A 21,773-nucleotide genomic window follows, 5' to 3' on the forward strand; every position below is an offset into this window, starting at 1 on the left:
AAAAAAGCAGAATTAACAGACCTGCTGATTAGGGTATTAAAAAGTTAAAATAAAAACAAAAGCAAGGTTAACACACCTGCTTAATAAAGTAATGAAAAGTTAAAATAAAAATAGAAGCAGGATTAAGTGACCTCCTGATTAATAACGTATTGAAAAGCTAAAATAATAGCAGGATTAACACACCTACTTAATAAAGTACTGAAAAGTTAAAATAAAAATAAGCGGGATTAACACACCTGTTTAATAAAGTACCGAAGAAAAATCAATATATAAACCAGCAGGAATAACAGAACTGCTTAACAAAGAAAAGTCAAAATAAAAATAAAACCAAGAATAACGCAACTGCTTAATGAAGGCACAAAAAGTATAGAAATATAAACGACAGCGAGTCTGTTACGAGCAACGAGAAACGAGCGTGAATTCCTTCCTTACCCGAAGAATGGTAGTTCTCGACGTAAGATATCATCCTGACTCTCACTCTGAGTGTCTTGTAGGTGCTCAGGGTGTGAGGACCCAGTGTCAGGCGGCACTCTGCTTGCAAGCTCCCGCCAGCTGCTAAAATCTGTTCCAGAAAGAGAAGAAGAAGTTAGAAATCACAATGGGACTACTCTTGATTCTTTGGTGTAAAGTAACGTTTATTATTATTATTATTATTATTCAGAAGATGAACACTATTCATGTGGAACAAGAAGTCCACCAAAGGGGCCACTGACTTGAAATTCAAGCTTCCCAAGAATATTATGGTGCTTATTAGAAAGTAAGAGAAGGTGAAGAAAATATAGAGTGAAGAGATCTCACCTATTCAGAAGAAAAAATAAATTAATAAATTAATAAATAGATAAAATGTAATAAAATGCAAGGAGAATAACGTTAGGGTAGTAATGCATTGCATCTTCGCTTGAACTTTTGAAGTTCCAATTTAAGGAAGATTTACTTTTATTATCAAGAAGAAGAAGAGTTAGAAACTAGAATAGTACTAGCTATGATGCTTTTGTGTAAAGGGACATTTATACTTCATTGAAGATTGATTTTTATTATCAAGAACAAGAAGAAGTTAGAAATTAGAATACTATTACCTTTGATGCTTTGGTGTAAGGGGATACGTATATTTATGAAGATTTATTATTATTCTCAAGAAGAAGAGGGAAAAATTAGAATGGGATTACGTTTGATGCTGTTGCTAATATCCTTCCCAGAAGGAGAAGAAGAAGAAGAGTTAGAAACTAGAATGGGATTACGTTTGAAGCTTTTGTGTAAGGGACATTTATACTGAAAGTGGTAATGAAGATTTATTATTATCATTATTATTATTATTATTATTATTATTATTTAAATGTCAAAAAAGGCTACAACATTATGAAGGTAACTTTCAGGGAACAGAATGATCACCAAATCAAAATACAAGAAAAGAAAGGTTTTGTTATTCATCCAAAACTGTTGGATTTGTGATTTATTTATCTTGCAAGGTATTTTTGTACACAATAACTTCAGCAGTTAATGAATACAGCACTCAAGTTAGTAAAGGATATAAGGACTTAAGACTATAAACTCTGATGTAATAGCTGCCTCTATATTATTGCACACTGTCGTGATTTTTTAATTAAAACTACACTGTAAAGGTCATCATGATTTCATAACCTGAGTAAATGGTATAGCATATAAGCTCCAAGGTAACCGATGCCATTTCTTCGTTACTAAAATAATTCCTCTTATTGCAAAGCATTATTCTGTGAAATATTTAATATAAGCAAATCTACGGTATTTACTACCCACATTTCATTGCAGGCAAGGAAATGGGAATATATAAAGTCTACGGTATGTACTTCCCAGATTTCATTACTGATACCAAAGTTACAGCATTTCATTATACATTCCGTTCTCGGTTCTCCAAATCGAAATCCCCGTGGGAGGGTAATGCCGTCATTGCACCTCACATGGTGCACTGTAGGCATTACTTAAGGTCCTTTGCAGCGTCTCTTCGACCCCTAGCAGCCACCTCTTTCATTCCTTTTAATGTACCTCCGTTCATGTTCTCTTTCTTCCGTCAGACCCTCCACCTTCTCTAACTGTCGTTTCACAGTGCAACTGCGAGGTTTTCCTCTTGTTACACCTTTCAGACCATCTTACTGTCAATTTCCCTTTCAGCGCTGAATGACCTCATAGGTCCCAGCGCTTTGGCTTTTGGCCTAAATTCTATATTCCAATTCCAGTTCCAAAACGAAATCGTATATGAACTGCATAATTTGAAAAAAAATAATAAGGAAAACGGGAAACTTAACTGATCTTGCCTCTACTCTCTCCTGATGTACAGGGGTTCTGAATCTGCTGCTGTCACTGTAGCAGATATGCTTACGAAAATTTTCAGATTGTGCAGCGCAGTGGGTCTTCAACCTTTTTATTACCACGCCCCCTCTAAGAGTTGGTCCTTCCCTCCACCCACCCCCCTCCTTGCATCTATGAGTAAAATTCCCTCCCAGATTTAAAGGAAAATGAAAAAAAAAGAGCAAGAGAAACGGCGTTTTTATTCTTTTAGGAATGAATTAGCAAGATACTTAACACTGCTTCTTAGCGACTCTTGTTAAGAGAATAACGAATATAAGTTTAGAATTTTTTATTTTTCCCTAGGACTCGCTCCCCCCGCTCCCCCTTGGAAATTGCTGACGCGCCCCCCCAGGTTGACTTTTCCCCCTAGGGCTCGCTCCCCCCCTGGAAATTGCTGAGGCTCCCCCCCCCCGCCCCCAGGTTGAGAACCACTGGTGTAGCGTTATTCCTTTGTCCGCTCAGTTCAGAAGAGATTCTGTTTGCACAGAACCTGCTGAGGAGGGAAGTCTCACCAAAGGGCGAACTCAAATGAGAGAAAGTACAGTATATCTGAAGAATCGGTACAATTCTGAAAGAGGCAGCGGATTTGATATCCATGCTTCGTAGTCATTTCTACAGACTTAGATGAAAACGTTCTTATTTTAGTGACAGGTCGGAACTATTGGAAAAATACCTCTGATACATACACACGTACACACATTTGACACCAAGGAGTATATGTGAAAGCTTTCTTTTTTTAATAAGTGGTCTCTTCTTTCTATATTTCCCATTCCCTTCTGTTACTTTTTTCTAGTGAATATCATAATATTCTTTGGAAGCCTGAATTTCAAGTCAATGGCTCCAGTGGCTGGCTTGTTCCATAAGTATAGGGTCCATCTTCCGAATAATAATAATAATAATAATAATAATAATAATAATAATAATAATAATAATAATAATAATAATAATAATAATAATAATATTAAAAAGGATGGCTGTATTATGCGAATTTATAATACAGCCATCCTTTTTAATAAGACCTGTTTAAAAGAGGGTCTGCTCCCTTCAAATAATAATAATAATAATAATAATAATAATAATAATAATAATAATAATAATAATAACCTACTCAGCAAGACACAAAGCCTTCGTCAGGTGGAAAAGCACCAATTTCCCCCAGTGACGCCAACCACTTCAGCGTCGTAAGCCAGGATTAAAAAATATAAAAAAATCCATCTCAGCATCCCACAACTTTGCGTCATGAGACTTTAAAAAAAAAAGAAAAACCCACAACTTCGCGTCGCGATGCAAGACTCCAAAACAGGCAGGCCCTTTTCGAGGCGCGAATGATGTCCTACTCACTCCTCCCCCCTCGGAGGAGGAGGAGGAGGAGGAGGAGGAGGAGGAGGAGGAGGAGGAGGAGGAGGGAGGAGGAGGAAGGAGGAGGACGCGAGGTGATAATTCCCGCCAAGGCGCTCCTCTGAGGGATCACCTCTCACTCCACCTGAAATATTGCTCTCAGGTGATATTCCTTTGTAGTCTTTTTCCCCACAGCTACTTTATAGCCATCTCATTTTTCCTGCATGGAGGGAATATCTTCAGAGAGAGAGAGAGAGAGAGAGAGAGAGAGAGAGAGAGAGAGAGAGAGAGAGAGAGAGAGAGAGAGAGAGTTATTCCAAGGCTTATAGCGGATCGTCTGTTACGACAGGCTGTGGCGAGTTTTTCGGCTATTCATGAAACCTGATATTTGGCAGAGATTGAATATTCACTTTCAGTGGGAGAATATGTCATGATCTTTCGGTAAATATGAATAAATATTGAGGAACAATATACATGCTATTGTAAATAAATGTTGAGGAACAATATACATGCTATTGTAAGTAAATGTTGAGGAACAATATACATGCTATTGTAAGTAAATGTTGAGGAACAATAACTATGGTCTTGTAAATAAGTTATGGAACAATATTCATTCTCTTGTAAGTAAATATTGAAGAGCATAATTTATATTCTTTTAAGTAAATGTTGAGGAACAATATCTATGCTCTTGTAAATAAACACTGAGGAAAAATATCTATGCTCTTGTAAATAAATACTGTAGAAAATTACCTATGCTCTTGTAAATAAATACGGAAGAAAAATATCTATGCTCTTGTAAATAAACATTGAAGAAAAATATCTATGCTCTTGTAAATAAATACTACAGAAAAATATCTATGCTCTTGTAAATAAATACTGAAGAAAAATATCTATGCTCTTGTAAATAAACACTACAGAAAACTATGTACGCTCTTGTCAATAAATATTAAAGAAAAATATCTATGCTCTTGTGAATAAATACTGAAGAAAAATATCTATGCTCTTGTAAATAAATACTGTAGAAAATTATCTATGCTCTTGTAAATAAACAGAGGAAAAATATCCACGCTTTTGTAAATAAATATTAAAGAAAAATATCTATGCTCTTGTGAATAAATATTGAAGTAACATATCTATGCTCTTGTAAATAGACATATAAAATATCTATGCTCTTGTAAATAAATATTGAAGAAAAATATCTTAGCTCTTGTGAATAAAAAATGAAGAAAAATATCTTTGCTCTTGTAAATAAATATTGAGGAAAAATATCTATGGTCTTGTAAATAAACACTGAAGAAAAATATCTATGCTCTTGTAAATAAATACTAAAGAAAAATATCTATGCTCTTGTAAATAGATACTAAAGAAAAATATCTATGCTCTTGTAAGTAAATATTAAGGAGAAATATCTATGACCCTGTAAGTAAATATCAAGGAAAAATATCATTGATCTTGTGAGTAAATATTGAGGAACAACATTCATGCCCTTGTAAGCTCTCTCGGTAATCAAAAATAAATGAACCATGTTCCAAATGTTGCTTTTTATTCCTTTCTACACTCCGTGAGAGAGAGAGAGAGAGAGAGAGAGAGAGAGAGAGAGAGAGAGAGAGAGAGAGAGAGAGAGAGAGCATGCCTTACTCGTCCATGCGGATCATACAAAAGACGCCGGGAATGAAAACTAGACAAAACTGAGGACTCTCAAGAAGAAGAAGGTCTGCCTTCGGGGAATTTTCCCCAGACGTGTGCCCCCTCCACAACCCATTAGGGGAAAATCCCTAGGATGCGTCTTTATCATCAAAACCGCAATTTCGGGGAATAAGTACCTTGCTTTCCTCGAATGGAATGAGGCCTATGAGAATAAAAAAAAAAAAAAGGACGTGACGAGGACGCAAAGGAAACTATTAAGAATAAAAGAGAGAGAGAGGAGTTTGCTTAGGGCAGTGGTTCTTCAGAAGGGGTGTTCGCACCCCCTAGCCTGTTTCTAAGGGGTGCGAGGATGCCTAGGAATAGTTAAAGCAAAGTATATCTTTATATAACTAATTTATTTTTTTCTGCAAAAAAAATAAAAAAAATAAAAATAACATAAAATAATAATAATAATAATAATAATAATAATAATAATAATATATTTATTATATAACTGTGGAATTTTATTAAACAACAACAACAATAATAATAATAATAATAATAATAATAATAATAATAATAATAATAATAATTATTATTATTATTATTATTTTAACTTTTTTTATTTCAGCAATTCAGGGGGTGCGAGAACTGACTCCTGATTTAAAAGGGGGTGCACACATTGAAAAAGGTTAGGAACCACTGGCTTGGAGAACAGTAACAGAGACCTAGGAATATTAGGGATTAAGATTCTTGGACTGGCTGAGAGGACATCAGGGTGTGGGGATATTTCTGGGGAAATTTCTGGAGATTGCAGGGTGTGGGGATAGGTCTTAGGGAGGGGATTTGTGGGGAGGAGGAAAATCCGTACCTCACTCCCGGGAAATGAGATTTCCGGGGATTACGGATTTTCCCAAACTATTAGTCCCAATGCGAGGAAGCGTTGGGGAAAAAAATCTTCGCTTGTATATGTTTGTATGATTTGTGTGGAGTTAATTGGGAAAGTTACAAACATACACAGACACACATACACACAAACACACACACACACACACACACACACACACACATATATATATATATATATATATATATATATATATATACATATATATATATATACATATACCAGTATACATTTATTCCTCCTTTCATTGTTTAACTTTGAGCTTGCCACAGAGAGAGAGAGAGAGAGAGAGAGAGAGAGAGAGAGAGAGAGAGAGAGAGAGAGAGAGAGAGAGAGAGAGAGAGAGAAGGGGAGAAGATAAAGTTGTTCTCATTCACACCTCAAAGTTACACACACACACGCGCACACACACACACACACACTCACATACAACTGTCAAGCCACGTCCCAATCTGCATAGCTGAGGGGCGATGCAAACTTTCTCAAATTAAGTCTTTCTAATTAAAACAACTCGGGCGCCAATTGCTTGCAAGGCTGGAATTACGCGCGCGGGGGCACGCACGCACGCACGCACGCACGCACGCCCTTCGCCTTCGGAATCTTAATCTTACATCAGTTCTCCTCCGTTGTCCCAGAAGAATATGCGAGGCGGAGAGCGAGAAGTACCTCTGGTTTTCGCGTCTTTCGAATCAAGAGACGAATTGGGGCGACGAGGAACTTCTTCTTCTTCTTCTTCTTTTTATATTTTATTTTATCCTAAATTCGGCGTGATCCACTTACGGTGGCTACAGACTCATGTACCTGGAAACGTTCCAAAGAAGGACCACTTTGTATCTAGGGATCTTTTGCCTGGAAACGTTCCAAAGAAGGACCACTTTGTATCTAGGGATCTTTTGCCAGGAAACGTTCCAAAGAAGGACCACTTTGTATCTAGGAATCTTTTGCCAGGAAACGTTCCAAAGAAGGACTACATTGTATCTAGGGATCTTTACCTGGAAACGTTCCAAAGAAGGACCACTTTGTATCTAGGAATCTTGACCTGGAAACGTTCCAAAGAAGGACTACATTATATCTAGGGATCTTTACCTGGAAACGTTCCAAAGAAGGACCACTTTGTATCTAGGAATCTTTACCTGGGAACGTTCCAAAGAAGGACTACATTGTATCTAGGGATCTTTACCTGGAAACGTTCCAAAGAAGGACCACACTGTATCCAGGAATCTCTACCTGGAAACGTTCCAAAAAAGACAACATTGTATCTAGGAATCTTCACCTGGAAACGTTCCAAAGATGAACGACATTACATCTACCAAACATTTACCTGGAAACATTCCAAACAAAGACAACATTGCATCAAGAAAACATTCACCTGGAAACGTTCCAAAAGCAAGACCACATTGCATCAAGAAAACATTTACCTGGAAACGTTCCAAAAGCAAGACCACATTGCATCTAGGAAACATTCACCCGGAAACGTTCCAAAAGAAAGACCACATTGCATCTAGGAAACATTCACCCGGAAACGTTCCAAAGCAAGACCACATTGGAAACATTTTGGAAACGTTCCAAAGAAAGACCACATTGCATCTAGGAAACATTCACCTGGAAACGTTCCAAAGAAAGACCACATTGCATCTAGGAAACATTCACCCGGAAACGTTCCAAAAGAAAGACCACATTGCATCTAGGAAACATTCACCCGGAAACGTTCCAAAAGAAAGACCACATTGCATCTAGGAAACATTCACCCGGAAACGTTCCAAAAGAAAGACCACATTGCATCTAGGAAACATTCACCCGGAAACGTTCCAAAAGAAAGACCACATTGCATCTAGGAAACATTCACCCGGAAACGTTCCAAAAGAAAGACCACATTGCATCTAGAAACATTCACCTGGAAACGTTCCAAAGAAAGACCACATTGCATCTAGGAAACATTCACGGAAACGTTCCAAAGAAAGACCACATTGCATCTAGGAAACATTCACGGAAACGTTCCAAAGCAAGACCACATTGCATCTAGGAAACATTCGGAAACGTTCCAAAGAAAGACCACATTGCATCTAGGAAACATTCACGGAAACGTTCCAAAAGCAAGACCACATTGCATCTAGGAAACATTCATTTTGAAACGTTCAAAAGAAAGACCACATTGCATAGTGAAACATTCACCTGGAAACGTTCCAAAGAAAGACCACATTGCATCTAGGAAACATTCACCCGGAAACGTTCCAAAAGAAAGACCACATTGCATCTAGGAAACATTCACGGAAACGTTCCAAAAAGCAAGACCACATTGCATCTAGGAAACATTCACCCGGAAACGTTCCAAAAGAAAGACCACATTGCATCTAGGAAACATTCACCGGAAACGTTCCAAAAGCAAGACCACATTGCATCTAGGAAACATTCACGGAAACGTTCCAAAAGAAAGACCATTGCATCTAGGAAACATTCACCTGGAAACGTTCCAAAAAGAAAGACCATTGCATCTGGAAACATTCACCTGGAAACGTTCCAAAGAAAGACCACATTGCATCTAGGAAACATTCACGGAAACGTTCCAAAAGAAAGACCACATTGCATCTAGGAAACATTCACGAAACGTTCCAAAGAAAGACCACATTGCATCTAGGAAACATTCACCCGGAAACGTTCCAAAAGAAAGACCACATTGCATCTAGGAAACATTCACCCGGAAACGTTCCAAAAGAAAGACCACATTGCATCTAGGAAACATTCACCTGGAAACGTTCCAAAGAAAGACCATTGCATCTAGGAAAACAAATTCACGGAAACGTTCCAAAGAAAGACCACATTGCATCTAGGAAACATTCACCCGGAAACGTTCCAAAAGAAAGACCACATTGCATCTAGGAAACATTCACCTGGAAACGTTCCAAAGAAAGACCACATTGCATCTAGGAAACATTCACCCGGAAACGTTCCAAAAGAAAGACCACATTGCATCTAGGAAACATTCACCTGGAAACGTTCCAAAGAAAGACCACATTGCATCTAGGAAACATTCACCCGGAAACGTTCCAAGAACTGATAACAGACGCACCGCGTCTCGCAAACGCGCGCGAGGAAGTGGAAGGAATCGAGCGTCCCAAAACACCGACACAATATTAGGCGGTCTCTCTCCCAATCTGAAACGGATACCTTGAGAGAGCAATAACGGTATTGAACAAGGGTTTTAACGGGTCCGATTCCAACGTAAACACGGGCCGAGGCGTCCCATTGTCAGGGTACTGGGTCGTTTCGGCTGAATGCCATTTCCTTAAGGTCAATTCTAATCGACCTGGCGGACGTTATACGAAGTAGCTACGAGGTACGATGGCCTGATATACAGCCAATTTCAAAGTTGCGCTTGAGTGCGTACGCGCGCATGCGCGAGTCTGCTTTAGCACATAGATACACGTAGACACACACACACGCACACATGTGATACACACATCCACGCATATGTGCACACAGAAAATGACTTAGAAAAGAATGTACGGATATATTATAAAGGTTTTGGAAAGAAGGGCCAACACAAATGTGTCTTTTGTGGGGGCAAACGTCCTGCTAGTGAGCCTTCTGTGGAAGTGTATAACGTAGCTAGTGCTGTTTAAGTTTACTCATTCTATGGACTTAGTGGTTTTGGTACCTAGTAATTATTCAGCTGCAGTGGGTTGCAAGTCAAATGGGAAATGGGTTTTATTTTGATTATGCATAGATTTTTAAAACACTGAGGGACAGCAGTGTACAACGTAAACTGGGAAGATATTACAAATACGCAACGAGAATTCGGAGGAAAATAAAGATACGGGAAAGGAAGAGAAAAAAAAGGAATAGAGAAATACGAAGCAAGAAATTTGGAGGAAGAAAAACAAAGGAACAGAAATACGTGACATGAAATTAGGATGGAAAACAGAAATGCACAAAGTGAAATTAGGAAGAAAATAGAGATACGGGAAAGGAAGAGAGAAAAAAAGGAATAGAAAAATACGAAGCAAGAAATTTGGAAGAAGAAAACAAAGGAACAGAAATATGTGAAATGAAATTAGGAGGGAAAATAGAAATGCACAAAGTGAAATCAGGAAGAAAATAGAGATACGGAAAAGGAAGAGAGAAAAAAGGGAATAGAGAAACACGCAGCAATAAATTTGGGGGAAGAATAAAACGAGGAAAAGACAGAAATGCGTAACATGAAATTAGGAGGAAAATAGAAGTAGCCAAAAGTGAAAATAGGAAGAAAATAGATAATTAAAAAGAACAGAAACGTCACGTTTTTCTATTTCCACGAACTCTCCGCCCAAACAGTGCCAGAAATTTCAGGATTCAAGTTATATTATTATTAAGAAGTACCTTGCAGAGAGAGAGAGAGAGAGAGAGAGAGAGAGAGAGAGAGAGAGAGAGAGAGAGCAGAGTTAAACTCAATCCTAAAAGGAAAAAAATCAAGTTAAGAAAGAAAAAGAAGAGCAAATGATAACACAGACAGAAGAAGTAAGATTTAGAGAGAGAGAGAGAGAGAGAGAGAGAGAGAGGTTAAGCCCAAATTTAAAAGGAGAAAACAAGTTAAGAAAGAAAAAGAAAGAGACAAATTACGCATAAAAAGTTGTCAAATCTATAAGAGAGAGAGAGAGAGAGAGAGAGAGAGAGAGAGAGAGAGAGAGTTAAACCCAATTCTAAAAGGGGAGAACAAGTTAGGAAAGGAAAAGAAAGTGACAGATAAATGACACATAAAAATTATCAATTTATAAAGAGAGAGAGAGAGAGAGAGAGAGAGAGAGAGAGAGAGAGAGAGAGAGAGAGAGAGAGAGAGAGAGAGACTTACTTGTTCTCCCGGGACGTGGAGCGAGAGACCGGAGTAACCTTGTCGCAACTCGCTGCCATAAGGTGTCACCCATTCTGACTCCACCTGAAAAATAGATAACATTTCAAGATCACAGGTGGAAAGATTTTCTCCCAAATAAAGTTCCTGATTGTCTCTAACTTTTTTTTCCTTCCATTTGTCTTTTGAGAATTCAGAAGATCGTCACAGATAGTGATTTACTGTTTTAATATTTTTGTTTCAAGGATTCCGAAGATCGTTCCAGATAGTGGGTTAATCTTTTAATACTTTTGCCTTTTGAGAATTCAGGAGATCGTCCCAAGTAGTGAGTTATTTTTAATTTTTTTTCTTTTGAGAGTTCAGAAGATCTTCTGAGAGAGAGAGAGAGAGAGAGAGAGAGAGAGAGAGAGAGAGAGAGAGAGAGAGAGAGAGAGAGAGAGAGAATTACTTAAAAATAATGTATATATATAAACATATATATATATATATATATATATATATATATATATATATATATATATATATATATATATATATATATATATAATATATATATATATATATATATATATATATATATATATATATATATATATATATATATATATATATATATATATATATATATATATATATATATATATATATATATATATATATATATATATACATATATACACAACATTATAATCGTCTTGAAATCATCAATAAAAAAAAAAAAAAAAAAAAAAAAGGACTTATTTTGTATCGTTCAGTTCGAGCACTTCTATTTCCGTGAGTCAGGACACCTCGCCAATATCCCCTAGCAAAAACACTTTCTCTTTCTCACTCCGTAGCGTTTTCTATTTATTTATTCTGTTTTTCGAGGGCCCCCTCCACCTCTCAGGTTAGACCTCGGCTTCACCACCGTCAGGTTTTCAAAAGCTCAATTTTTTCGTCGTTCATATTCATGGAGAATTGTCTATTTCCTCTTGGGCGAATAGCTGGTCTCTAGTAAATGATTCCCGGTCCTCGACTTTTCTTCAAATTCCTTCTTTCAATTTGTCTCTAAGGAATGGATGGAATGGAATATAGAGTTCAGGCCAGAGGCCAAGCACTGGGATCTATGAGGTCATTCAGAGCTGGAAAGGAAATTGAGAGTAGGTAGCTCTGAAGGGTGTAACATGAGGAAAACCTCGCAGGTTGCATTATGAAATAATTGTTAGGAGAAGGTGGATAGCAAGATGGAAGAAAGATAATATGAATGGAGGTAGAGTAAAAGGAATGAAAGGGGCTGCAGCTAGGGGCCGAAGGGACGCTGCAAAGAACCTTCAGTAATGCCTACAGTGCACCGTGTGAGGTGCACTGACGGCACTAACCCCATACCGGGAATTTGTTTCTAAGTTTTTCCAAACCCTTGTTTGCCCTTCAGTACATATTTTTGGAGGCTTAAAACGTGTTTATTTCTAGTATGGGTATATGCATTTGTGTATTGGGTATATGCATTTGTGTATGAATTATCAAAGTGTTTATGCGAATGTAAATATCTCCCAGTACATTTTCCTGGGACTTAAAACATTTTTTTGTATGGCTATAGACATTTGTGTGCGAATTATCAAAGTGTGTATGCAACTGTAAATATCTCCCAGTACATTTTCCTGGGACTTAGAACATTTTGTTGTATGGCTATAGACATTTGTGTATGAATTTTCACAGTGTGTAGGCAACTGTAAATATCTCTCAGTACATTTTCCTGTGGACCAAGAACATTTTCGTTTGAAAAGATTTTTGTATGGATATATGAATCTGTGTATGAAGAATCACAGTGCGTATACAACTGTATATATCTCCCAGTACATTTTCCTGGGACTTAGAACATTTTTTGTATGGCTATAGGCATTTGTTCATGAATTATCACTACGTTAATACAACTGTGAATATCCTTCTTCTGTGCCTAAATCTTCATCTGAAAACCCTTCTGGACTGCAGAGTCAACAAACTTACATAAACCCAAGAGGGCTTCCAGAGGGAAACCAACCTGAGAGAGAGAGAGAGAGAGAGAGAGAGAGAGAGAGAGAGAGAGAGAGGACTTATAGGAAACAGGTGATCAATAAATAAATACGAGGGAACAGAAAATAAAACCGATACACCTGAAATTCAGGAGACGTCAGCAGCAGCAGAAGCAGAGAGAAGGAATGAATTTGCTCCTCGCTTAAATATTCGGAGGTCAGAAGACTCCACACCTGCACTAGGCGAACTATTTTCCACATTTCAGTTGTAGCCACATAATACTTCTAGTAAATTGTGTAAGTTCCGTTGTAAAATATATATATCTTTCATTGAGATTATCTAAGTATCGATGGAATAGTATAGCTATTTGTCAAATAAAAAGAAAATACAGTACTATATATATATATATATATATATATATATATATATATATATATATATATATATATATATATATAAATACACACACACATTCTCCACAGCAGAAAAACAAAGTACACGACATTACCTCCTGTAAATTTCTTCCTAGGAACCACCCATACCAGGAAAAAGTTAAAACCTCAAAAAAAAAAAAAAAATCAGGAAAAAACTTCGGAAAAAAATCAGAAAAAAACTTCCGGAGAGAAAAAAAACCTGTGTATCTGAGTATCAGTGTACACGTGCCCATAAAGCCCCTGAAACAATGACAGGATACTCCTACACACACACACACACACACACACACAGACCCGTATCTCGAGTGTTATTCAAACTGCGGGGCCTATTGGCATTCCGATCACGTCCTACGCGATCGGGAAACAATTTCGCTGGAGGTCCAACCGCCCCCCACCCCAAAAAAAAAAAAAAAGGAAAAGAATGAAGAGCTAAAGTTAAGCCAGGTGAATGTCGAGTGTCTTTTTTTACCTTCTTCTTCTTCTATTTTTTAAAGCTAAATAAATGGCAGCGCGAGCAGAAGGGTCAAAGTTGAACTGTTAAGCAGGCACATTCCCCTAAATGAAAACGGGATGGGAGCTACGTGTTGCTTCGCGTGAGGATGGTGGTGGGGAGTTTGCGAGAGCTTGTGGAGTGTGTGTGTGTGTTTTTTTTAGTTTGGATGGGGACGTGTCTGTGTGTTTTTTATGGACGAGTGTGTGCTTTTGTTTGGATAGGGACGCATGTTTTTTTTTTTTGATAGGAAGACGTGTGTTTTTTGGGGGGATAGGGACGTGTGTGTGTGTTTTGATTTGCAGCAAGACTTGCCTGTGAGAGTGTTTTTGTACTTGGTTTTGAGTTAATGTGATGCGTGGCGTGTGTTTTTGTTTGAAATGAGGCGTGCGTGTGTTTTTATGTTTTGGTTAATGTAGTGTCAGTGTGTTTTTATTTGGAGTGAGTCGTGTGTGTGTGTGTGTGTGTTTAGGGGTTTTTCTTTGGACCTGCCTAGGTGTTTATGTTTTTCACGTCGTGTTTTTTTTTGCAGCCGAACTCGACAATAAAATAAATGTCACTAGGGTACTGTGTGTGTTTATGTAAATTTAGATGTGTGTGTGTTTTTTATTTCAGTGTGATAAACTGAAGTCTAATTGGTCCCGTCTTTGTTCTTATGCAGTTCAAAATGCCAGTTTGTATTGTTATTAATCGATTATTTATTTATTTTTTATATATCAATTTATTTATTTTTGTTTCTGATTTTACCCAGTTTCTGTATCAAGGCAAGACCGTCTTCTCGAAGTGTCATATTCTCAGACATTTTTTAGTATGTGTATATGTATGCACATACGTATGTATGTATGTATGTGCAATAGAGGACTGAATACATTAAATGGACAGAAGATTGTAAATACATTTCAAAATAGCTGATTGTTAATTCATACAAATGAAATTAAGCTCAACTAAACATTTAGATTTTAACTGAATAATGTGATTTTGTGTCTAAATAAAAATCAATTAAAACAATTAATATAAATTCTATTACCCTATACATATCTGATCCTCAAGGCGCAAGAGCCTGTGCTGGCATAAGGCCAGCCCAGTCAAATAACTTGACAGGACAACAGGAGATTGCAAACTTCTGCCAATGCAAAGGAGCGAATATTGCAGATATTTAAATACTCAGCCTCTTTTCCGTTTTCTTCCAAGAACACCAGGCATGTGCCGTTTTCCTGAAATGCTCGTTAGTTGAAATAACGATATCTAGGTCTAGCTCTGACCAGAACACAGAGATTCTTTAAATGTAAGTCCTAAAATCTGAGATTCTTTAAATTTAAGTCCAAAAATCTGATAATCAGTTTTAATGGATTCCTTTAAGCGGTTAGGGGTTCTCCATGGCAAAATACCTCAAATTTTTAATGTGTGTGTGTGTTTGTGTTTGAGAGAGAGAGAGAGAGAGAGAGAGAGAGAGAGAGAGAGAGAGAGAGAATGACCACAGTCACTAAGCTCTTTTGGCATCCAAAAAAAGCCTTGTTTTCAATCTTTCGCTTTATTGCTCCGGGCTGTTATATCAGTCGCTGCTGACGTCATCAGCGCATGATGTTTTTAAGCTAGTACTTATTCCGAGAGAGAGAGAGAGAGAGAGAGAGAGAGAGAGAGAGAGCAAAGGTCGGCTAATACCGAAGCCCACAACAGAATATTTTACTCGCAACTACAAAGACTTCGAAAAACCTAATGGTGGAGAAGTTGCGGCCGCTAAACGTTTCAAAATGTTAAAGTGTTCTTACTCTCCCGGCTTGTTACGCCTCATTGTGACCCATTAATCCCCATAGTTTGGACTCGTGAGGTCAAGTGAAGGTTTGCAAGAGTTCTCAAATAAGGTTCGCGCTGACGCTGTCGGTGAGAAGTGAATGTTTCCTCCCTAGATATAAATTTCTTTATCTATCGTTCCAATATTTTTATAACTACATTTTCATGTCAATTTGACGACAGCTGTTTAGAGTTTGGTTGATCTCTCTCTCTCTCTCTCTCTCTCTCTCTCAACATATATATCGGTAATTTTAATTTGCATACAATTTCTCTCTCTCTCTCTACACACATATATATATATATATATATATATATATATATATATATATATTATATATATATATATATATATATATATATATATATATTTATATATATATATAGGTAAATTTAATTTTCATACAATGACCCCCCTGTCTCTCTCTCTCTCTTTACATATATATAGGTAATTTTAATTTTTATACAGTTGCTGTCTGTCTTCAAATGTGTTAACCAGACATCTCTCTCTCTCTCTCTCTCTCTCTCTCTCTCTCTCTCTCTCTCTCTCTCCCAGTGTTTTAATTAGCCTCATAATTCTAATGTTTGAAACTTTCCATTCTTTTTTATTATGATTCAAAGGCCATCTCTCTCTCTCTCTCTCTCTCTCTCTCTCTCTCTCTCTCTCACCCATCCTATCAGACCCTTCCACGGTGCCAAACTCAAAATTGACCTGTCAACCCTGATCTGGGAATGGGAATCATTCCGTAAGTCTTTCTCCGTTGGCTCTCTCCCCTTGACCCCCCCCCCCACCCCATAGATTCCGTCTGTGTTATCTGTCTCCCTGCTTTCTCCTCACACATCCATACACAACAATCAGTCTCTCTCTCTCTCTCTCTCTCTCTCTCTCTCTCTCTCTCTCTCTCTCTCGGGCCCTCAGAGATTCGGCATCTGTCATCTATCTCTCTGCCTTCTTTTGTCTTACATACACAATCAGTCTCTGTCTGTCTGTCTTTCTCTCTCTCTCTCTCTCTCTCTCTCTCTCTCTCTCTCTCTCTCTCTCTCTCTCTCTCTCTCTCTCGCTGTCTTTGCTGGTTGGAACAAATAAGGAGTTTTTACTTTTTATGGCCTTTTACATCTTGCGACATCTCTCTCTCTCTCTCTCTCTCTCTCTCTCTCTCTCTCTCAGTTGGTTGTAAGGTTCATTTCTCTCTCTCTCTCTCTCTCTCTCTCTCTCTCTCTCTCTCTCTCTCAATTGGTTGTAAGGTTCATTTTTTCTTCTCTCTCTCTCTCTCAATTCTAGTAAGGTTCATCATTCTCTCTCTCTCTCTCTCTCTCTCTCTCTCTCTCTCTCTCTCTCTCTCTCTTTCTCTCTCTCTCTCTCTCTCACACACACAGATTCATCCTCTGTTTGCTACCTTTCTACATTTTCCTCACACATCCATACACAGTCAGTCTCTCTCTCTCTCTCTCTCTCTCTCTATCTCTTTCTCTCTCTCTCTCTCTCTCTCATGCACACAAATTCAGCCTCTGTTATCTACCTTTCTAGATCCTCCCCACACATCCATACACCAATCTCTCTCTCTCTCTCTCCCAAATTCGACAGGGGAAGGACGACTTACTTGGCTGCCCTCGAGAAACCACTGCAACGTAGGTTTGTGGTCCAGGTGGAGGGGTCTTCGAGGCTGACAGCCTATCTTGATCAGCTCCGTCGGCTCGTAGATCTCCCGTGCTCCCACCAGCTCCGGAGGGGAGAGGGGCTCTCCTGCGATGGATCCGGCGTTGGGGTTGCAGCGGGGTGGGGGCGGGGAGAAAGAGAGACGAAAAGAACTGCTGTTAGATGTGGCTGGAAATCCGGGATATATATAGTTTTTGGGAATTTTTTTAATCTGGGAAATATGTTTTTTAAATCGAGAGAAAATATATGTTTTTTTGGGGGGAAATTGGGGAAAAATATTTTTTTTTGGAAATCGGGGAAATATATCGTTTTTTTTTTTTATTTTTGTAAATCTGGGAAATATATATCTTTTTTTTTTGGAAATCGGGGAAATATATCTTTTTCCTTTTTGGAAATCGAGAAAATATTTTTCTTTTAAATCGGGGGAAAAATATATATTTATTTGGGAAATTGGGGAAAAATATATTTTTTAATCAGGGGAATATATATATATATATATATATATATATATATATATATATATATATATATATATATATATATATATATATATATATATTTATAGAGGAATATTGGGGAAAAATCTTTTTTTGGGAAATGGGGTAAAATATTTATTTTTTAGATCAGGCAAAATGTCGAATATGCATTCTTATAATTCTAATACCTTTTATACTTTACCTTAATATCATGAAAGTCAAGAATCAACATTTTTTTATCTTGAATGTTGTCATGAACATTCATACTTATAATAACAACATTCACATCACGAATATTGGGCCTTAAATACGTTAATATCACAGGAATTTTAATATTTTTTTTTGTTTAGTTTAATATCATTCAATTTAAGAACTAACATTTTTTATCCTGAATGTTGTCATAAACATTCACAAAAATAATAACACTCACATCGTGAATGTTAGTACCTTTTGAAAAATGTTAAATTTGCATTTGTAAAATTTTTTGAGTTCTCTGCATCGACAATGATTTTATCATTGACTTTATTTCAGCTAAGTATCAAGTGTGTCTCTTTCACCATACCTCCTGTTTCAGCTAATTATCAAGTGTCCCTCTCACTATACCTCCTATTTTAGCTAATTATCAAGTGTCCCTCTCACCATACCCCTTATTTCAGCTAATTATCAAGTGTCTCTCTCACTTTACCTCCTATTTTAGCTAATTATCAAGTGTTTCTCTCTCACTATACCTCCTATTTCTGGTAATTATCAAGTGTCTCTCTCACTATACCTCCTATTTCAGGTAATTATCAAGTGTCTCTCTAACTATACCTCCTATTTTAGCTAATTACCAAGTGTTTCTCTCTCACTATACCTCCTATTTCAGGTAATTATCAAGTGTCTCTCTCACTATACCTCCTATTTCAGGTAATTATCAAGTGTCTCTCTCACGATACCTCCTATTTTAGCTAATTATCAAGTGTCTCTCTCACTATACCTCCTATTTCAGCTAATTACCAAGTGTCTCTCTCACTATACCTCCTATTTTAGCTAATTATCAAGTGTCTCTTTCACTATACCTCCTATTTTAGCTAATTACCAAGTGACTCTCACTATACCTCCTATTTTAGCTAATTATCAAGTGTCTCTCTCACTATACCTCCTATTTTAGCTAATTATCAAGTGTCTCTCTCACTATACCTCCTGTTTCAGCTAATTATCAAGTCTCTCTCTCTACTATTTTCTCTTCTCTCTCTCTCTCTCTCTCTCTCTCTCTCTCTCTCTCTCTCTCACACATTACCTGTTTCATCTAATTATCAAGTCTGTCTCTCTCTCACCAACATTCTGGGATGTGAATGTTATTATATAAGAATGTTTATGGCAAAACTGAGAGAAAAAATCTTAGTTCTTGAATTTCATGACGATAAAAAGGTATATTACAAAATGGCCTTAACAAAAATTCAAGTAATATTAAGAAAGCTTTGTAAATATTGGTGATAATATTGGTAACGATATTACACTGTAAGAAAACGTAAGAAATTCATAAGACTCATCAAGATATTAACGAAAACATTTTAAGCAAATATTATCGGAAATATAAGAGGGTCTAGATACCCAAGGAAAAATCAGGGTGATAGGAAAAAAGAATATTGTGATAACATTTAGGAAAAAATGAATAAATATAAGGTGTGAGAATCATGGTAAAAATGAAGACTGTGAAGCAGGAAGGTTAAAAATTATGATAATAAATAGGAACAAAGTAATAGGTGGATTAAAAATTTTAACTTTCAATGTCAGTCAAGTAATTATGAGTACATGCATGAAGCTCTTAAGTGCTATTAATGACTAAATCCGAAAAATATAAAAATATGTAAGATATTATCAATAAGAGATTTATCCTGAAATAGTACACAAATAGAAGATATAAGAAAGAGAAGATATATATAATCTAAATATACAGAAATTGACTCAATATACAAAAAAAGACTTTGGTAAAATCACATCATTCTTTGTACAAAAGTAAGGTATTGAAGAAACATAAGAAGTAGAAAATGCGCCGAAGTGTCTTCGGCGCAATTTGTACTTCTTATTTCTGTACAGCCGCTACACTGTATAATCAGAGCCACCGAAAATAGATCTATCTTTCGGTGGTCTCGGTATAATGCTGTATGAGCCGCGTCCCATGAAACTTTAACCATCGGTGGTGGCCTATCTTACATCATTGCCAGAAGCGCGATTATGGCTAACTTTAACCTTAAATAAAATAAAAACTACAAGGCTTGAGGCCGCAATTTCGTATGTTTGGTGATTGGAGGGTGGATGATCAACATACCAATTTGCAGCCCTCTAGCCTCAGTAGTTTTAAGATCTGAGGGGGACAGAAAAAGTGCGGACAGGAAAAGGTGCGGACTGAAAAAGTGCGGACAGAAAAAGTGCGGACAGAAAAAGTGCGGACAGAAAAAAAAGTGCGTGCTGACAGAATTAAGTGCAGACGGACAGACAAAGCCGGCACAATAGTTTTCTTTTAAAGAAAACTAAGAATTAACCATTCTTGGAAAAAAATACCCACGACAGGCCTGCAGTCGCAAAAACCAACAGACGAAAGATCTGAAACTTAAAAACAGCACTTCAGAAATATTCCCGAGGTCACCCTTGGCCCGCCGAACCCGCGTCGACAAATCCTTCGAGTGCGATTTGTCGAAACTACGAAACCCAAATGGCCGCTAAGGGTTACAGCGTAAGCTCGTCTCGTCCGACACAACCGGATTCGCTGACATGATCTTCAGCTTATAACGACTCGGGGTGATATTCCAGAGACATTTATGAGGGCCATGCTTTGGAGGAGAGCTTTTCGGTGACACGGAGCCACTGGGGAGGCGGGCAATCAGAAGTAAAACTATGAGGCCGAATCCCCCCCACGCGCTCTCGCAAGCCTAATAAAAGATTTATGCACTTTGCTGGCCTGCAGGGCTTTGCAGAATCACCCTGGGGGCAGAGAATCGTTTAAAGCGGGTCCGGGAGGGAAGGGGAGGAGGAAGGGAAGAGGGAAGAAGTGAGAAAATGGAGGAGGAAGGGAAGGGAAGAGGGAGGAAGGGCGAGGAAACTCATCTATCACACCCAGTCCATTTTCCTAGAGTATCCCTTTCACCCAACCTTTCAATTCCCCGTTTTCTATACAGCTCAGCTGTTTCGTGCTTAATCCGCGGGTTTTCGGTTTGTTTACTTTTTTCTGAAATTCCGTTTTCTTTCATCTTTTTTTCCTATTGTATTCTGTCACGATCTTTTCCTACGTAATGCTGTTTAAGTTTTCAGCTCGTCTGTCTCGCTGTTAAAGGAATAATAATAATAATAATAATAATAATAATAATAATAATAATAATAATAATAATATTTTGTATAATTTCTGATGTTAAACGATTGGAAATCAAGAGAAACCTTGAGTTATTATATATCAATCTGGCTTTCAGTTTTACGCCAGAGAATTGGTATTTAAACATTCACAAGATTTGAGGCTACACACTAACATTTACTTGTTTATGCGTGGTTAAACATACGTACACACACACACACACACACACACATATATATATATTATATATGTATATATATACATATATACTGTATATATACAGTATATCAGTAAATACGTACTTAAGTTAGCTCATTCGTTCGTGCACTACACCGAGCCACCTCTCCCCCATTCCAGCGATAATTTCCAGTGATAATTTCCAGCGATAATCGCAGCCCGCTGGAATAACTTACTCCGAGCATTATCTGAATTTAAACTGCGGGCTTGTAAGCATGTGTGGAATTTAGGTCGTTCTTTTAGAAGCCTTCCGGCCATTAGCGTAATTGTTAGCACTGTCGCATTCTATGATTATTTCCAATAATAATAATAATAATAATAATAATAATAATAATAATAATAATAATAATAATAATAAT

The 21,773-nt window shown here is 37.3% G+C and overlaps 1 protein-coding gene across 2 annotated transcripts in view; it reads right to left on the reverse strand.

The window, feature by feature from the left end:
* The window catches only part of LOC136833290 (uncharacterized), a 289,147-nt gene that overhangs the window by 16,933 nt on the left and 250,441 nt on the right, over positions 1 to 21,773 (reverse strand). For both annotated transcript variants that reach the window (XM_067095228.1, XM_067095229.1), the window contains exons 5-7: positions 17,318 to 17,460; positions 11,019 to 11,102; positions 433 to 562 (exon numbers count right to left, since the gene is read on the reverse strand). In XM_067095228.1, the coding sequence (XP_066951329.1) occupies positions 433 to 562; positions 11,019 to 11,102; positions 17,318 to 17,460 (357 nt within the window). The remainder of the gene's footprint in view (positions 1 to 432; positions 563 to 11,018; positions 11,103 to 17,317; positions 17,461 to 21,773) is intronic.

The sequence above is a fragment of the Macrobrachium rosenbergii genome, chromosome 51 (assembly GCF_040412425.1).
Source record: "Macrobrachium rosenbergii isolate ZJJX-2024 chromosome 51, ASM4041242v1, whole genome shotgun sequence".
NCBI lineage: Eukaryota > Metazoa > Arthropoda > Malacostraca > Decapoda > Palaemonidae > Macrobrachium > Macrobrachium rosenbergii.